The sequence below is a fragment of the Neomonachus schauinslandi genome, chromosome 13, assembly GCF_002201575.2.
Source record: "Neomonachus schauinslandi chromosome 13, ASM220157v2, whole genome shotgun sequence".
Lineage (NCBI taxonomy): Eukaryota > Metazoa > Chordata > Mammalia > Carnivora > Phocidae > Neomonachus > Neomonachus schauinslandi.
Genome location: NC_058415.1, coordinates 24,943,127 through 24,946,418, shown reverse-complemented (window position 1 = coordinate 24,946,418; position 3,292 = coordinate 24,943,127). Strand labels below are relative to the sequence as shown.

At 32.3% G+C, this 3,292-nt stretch overlaps 1 protein-coding gene across 1 annotated transcript; it reads right to left on the bottom strand.

Moving 5' to 3' along the window:
- Positions 1 to 368: 368 nt before the first annotated feature.
- RMI1 (RecQ mediated genome instability 1) lies at positions 369 to 2,492 on the bottom strand. The gene has a single exon (XM_021677919.1). It carries the CDS (start codon positions 2,490 to 2,492, stop codon positions 606 to 608), a length of 1,887 nt encoding a protein of 628 aa, XP_021533594.1. The 3' UTR covers positions 369 to 605.
- Between the last annotated feature and the right edge of the window lie 800 nt (positions 2,493 to 3,292).

The following is a 3,292-nucleotide window of genomic DNA, read 5'->3' as shown; positions in this document are numbered from 1 at the left end:
TACTGAATCTTATATTCAAGTTTTCAATATGCCGTTTGAGATAAATTATCCTTGAAAATAATTAAACCATTCAATATAATCTCTGAAATAGTATCTAGTTAACATAATATTTGCCTTAAGTATACCAGACAAATATTTACTATCAGCAAAATAAAAACAAAGCATTTTTGCATCTGAAAGCCTGACATTCTGATCCACTGGATTTAGATTTTTTCCTAAGTATAATAATATTAAAAAATCTCTTTGGGTACTCAACATATTAGAAGTACAACTACCTATTTATAATTGCTAACTTCAAACAATATGACTCATCAGTAAACACCAACACAATACTTTAGCAATCATCTTATGTGGAATGACAAGTGGAAAACAAAACAACAATGGATCACCAAATTCTTTCATCTGTTACTATAAAAAAAATTTATTTAAAAAACCTAAATACACAAACATGATTAAACATTTAAAAATTAAACTGAAATAAGTTTTAAGACTTCCTTTTTCCCTTTTACAAGAAAAAAAAAGTTTCAAACATAAAAGGTTTAATTTAGTTCTAAATATTTTCTTGGGTTTTTTTTTTAATTGTTTTCTAATACTATTTTATTAAATTATTTATCCAGTCGCTTCTTTAGGTTCTCAAGGTGTTCCATTTCAACATCTTGTAATGCCAGTACCATTGCTTTAGACAAGGAAGGATTATATGAAATAGTCATTAAACAGCACAAATCTATTAAATCTCTCTGACACTTCTGCAAACCATCCAGGAACTTCTGGTATTGAAGAGGATCTTTTTTTAACTGTTTCATTTCTGGTACTGAAAACCCTATCAAACTAGTAAGTATTTCATCTACAAAGTCTACATCTAGATATGCAGTACCATCGGAAATCTTTGCTGTTATACTCCAAATGCCACCAGAACTTGAAAGGTTTCCAGTTAAGGTTACAATAAATGCTTTGACCTTCACTGTTGTAACTTCCTTTGGTTTGCTGGCCATTAGAACAGACAAATAGATAAAGGGTGGAGAATATAAACCCATGGCAATAGAAAGATTAGCGCTGTTCTCTGATGATCTTAAAGAACAAGTCTGTAAATGGTGATCATTTTCATTAGAAATGTGTGAGCTCCTTTTTGGTACATAATTTACCAGCTCTCCATTTGATATTGATATTTTATTATTTAAGGAATGTCCATCTGCACTACTGAAGGTTTGTTTTATTTTATTATCTGTCTCTGAGTCCTTATCTTTATTTGTAAAATCATGGGGAAGGGGTACATTATGAACTGAAAAAATACTACTGCTTTGCTCTCCAGCAGACGGACAACTAAAAGATCTGCCTTCATTAGTCATTTGTTCAGACACATTTTTTTCATTCCAAATACTGTTTCCATTTTTGCAAATCAAAGAAAAATTATCTGGAGTATTAGGTTTATGTGAAAATCTCTCTATACTTTCATCTGGGGTTCTGTTCAAAGTCAATGGCTGTAATTCTTTAGTCTTCATTTGTTCTTTCTGGACAGTTTCTTCTAAAAGCAAAGCCTCCTCCAGTGAAAAGTCATCTAATTCCCCATCAGTGAAATACACAGATTGATTTGGTGGCTCCTCCTTTGGTTTTGGAGAAATAATATGTCGTGGTTCAAAACTTGACTGCTTTGTGGGAATAGTATTTGAGGAACTACCTGTACTGAAACATCTTCTTTCTAAGGAGGTGTCATTATTTGCTACAAGCTCATCATTTTCATCAAGACTTGCCAAGAGTTCTTCATCAGAAGGTCCTAATGCAGGATCTAGAACATCTGTAATTCCAGGGATGCTTTGGTTAGGATTATTTGGTATGACTGAAACTATAGGATCAGGTTCCCCAACTAATCTTGCAAGTACTTTTTCTTGGGCATATTCCTCTAAAAGAGCATCTACTTCTCCTCCCAACACCTTCACATTTTCTGGTTTCAATAAGAGAACACCAAGACGGAAAGAAATGTTTCCATAAATCAGAATTTTTGTACCTGGCGGAAGATCACTATGAAGAGCTGGAATAGACTGATATTCCATTCCCTGCATTTGTACTATTCCATCAGTTAGCTGTAGCATCAACATTCGTGAAGGCTTTGCTTCCCAAGGTTTTGGGGTTACTTGTGTTTCAGCTGTAATTAGGTCATTCGTTGTATTCTTTCCTCTCAACTTTTGTATCTGGGAATACGCAGGTTGACTGACATCAACCAATGAATTAATCTGCAGAGCGAAAAATCCATTCAGTTCTCCTTTTGGAACTTCTAAAATGCCATCAGGTAAAACAGGATGTTCCAAATCTCTCAGATCAGTAAGAAGCCATTGCTCAAACACTTGTTTATTCATTTGTGCCTGACTCAAATTAACATTATCATTTTCTTCTTGGATCCAGTTAATACAAGCTTCCAGCCACATTAGAGGTACTTTAACATGCCATGTAGCTAAAAGCCAGGTTTCAACTCTTAATGCAATATTAGTTACACTCATTTCTTTTAAAATAAAAGAAATATTATGCATGTATTACCTGAAAACAAAAAAACAAAAAAAATTATGATAATTCAGTACATTTAAATATAGTTTCTACAATTTTCTACAACCCACAGGTATAACCACACCCATTAGATTTTTCTCTCTTTAGCATCTTAAAATTCTTTGACTTTCCGCATGGCCAAAATTCAAATACCACAAGTCATCAGATGATACAGTGAGAAAAGCAAAAGGTTTGAGACAGATATTTCAGGTTTGAAAGCTAACTGTCAAATTACAAGCTCTGTGACCTAATATAAATCTCTTAACTTCTCTAACCCAGTTTTTTCATCTGTAAAGTGTCAATACAACCAATCTATCGTCAAGGGTTGTTGTGAAGATTATATGATTAACATTTGTAAAGCATAATGTCAAACCTATGAAAGATAGTCGGTAAAAGGTAGTTATTATTATATTAATAATCAGATTCTAATCACTTAAAATTTAGTCAAGAAACAATAGTCACTAAGGTTCTCTTCATATCTATAATTCATATTCTATTAAAACTTTTACCATTGTGTTTGCCCATCTAGTACTTAAATATGTGGTCTATGATAAAAATATAACAAATAACAATAGATTCTGAACTGATGTAAAGAATCTTATTTGTTTGGCTAAATAAATCTCAACAGTCCTATACTTCTGATTTTCTCAGTATAAAAGTGGTTTCAAAACACTAAACACTAACCCTGTGTTCATAAAAGTATTTTTTTCCTCCCACAGATGAAAATATCTAGAGTTAAAATTTATAAAAGTTTTAA

Coding starts and splice junctions, on each gene's coding strand:
- RMI1 (XM_021677919.1), bottom strand. CDS start 2,492: ATGAGTGTAACTAATATTGCATTAAGAGTTGAAACCTGGCTTTTAGCT.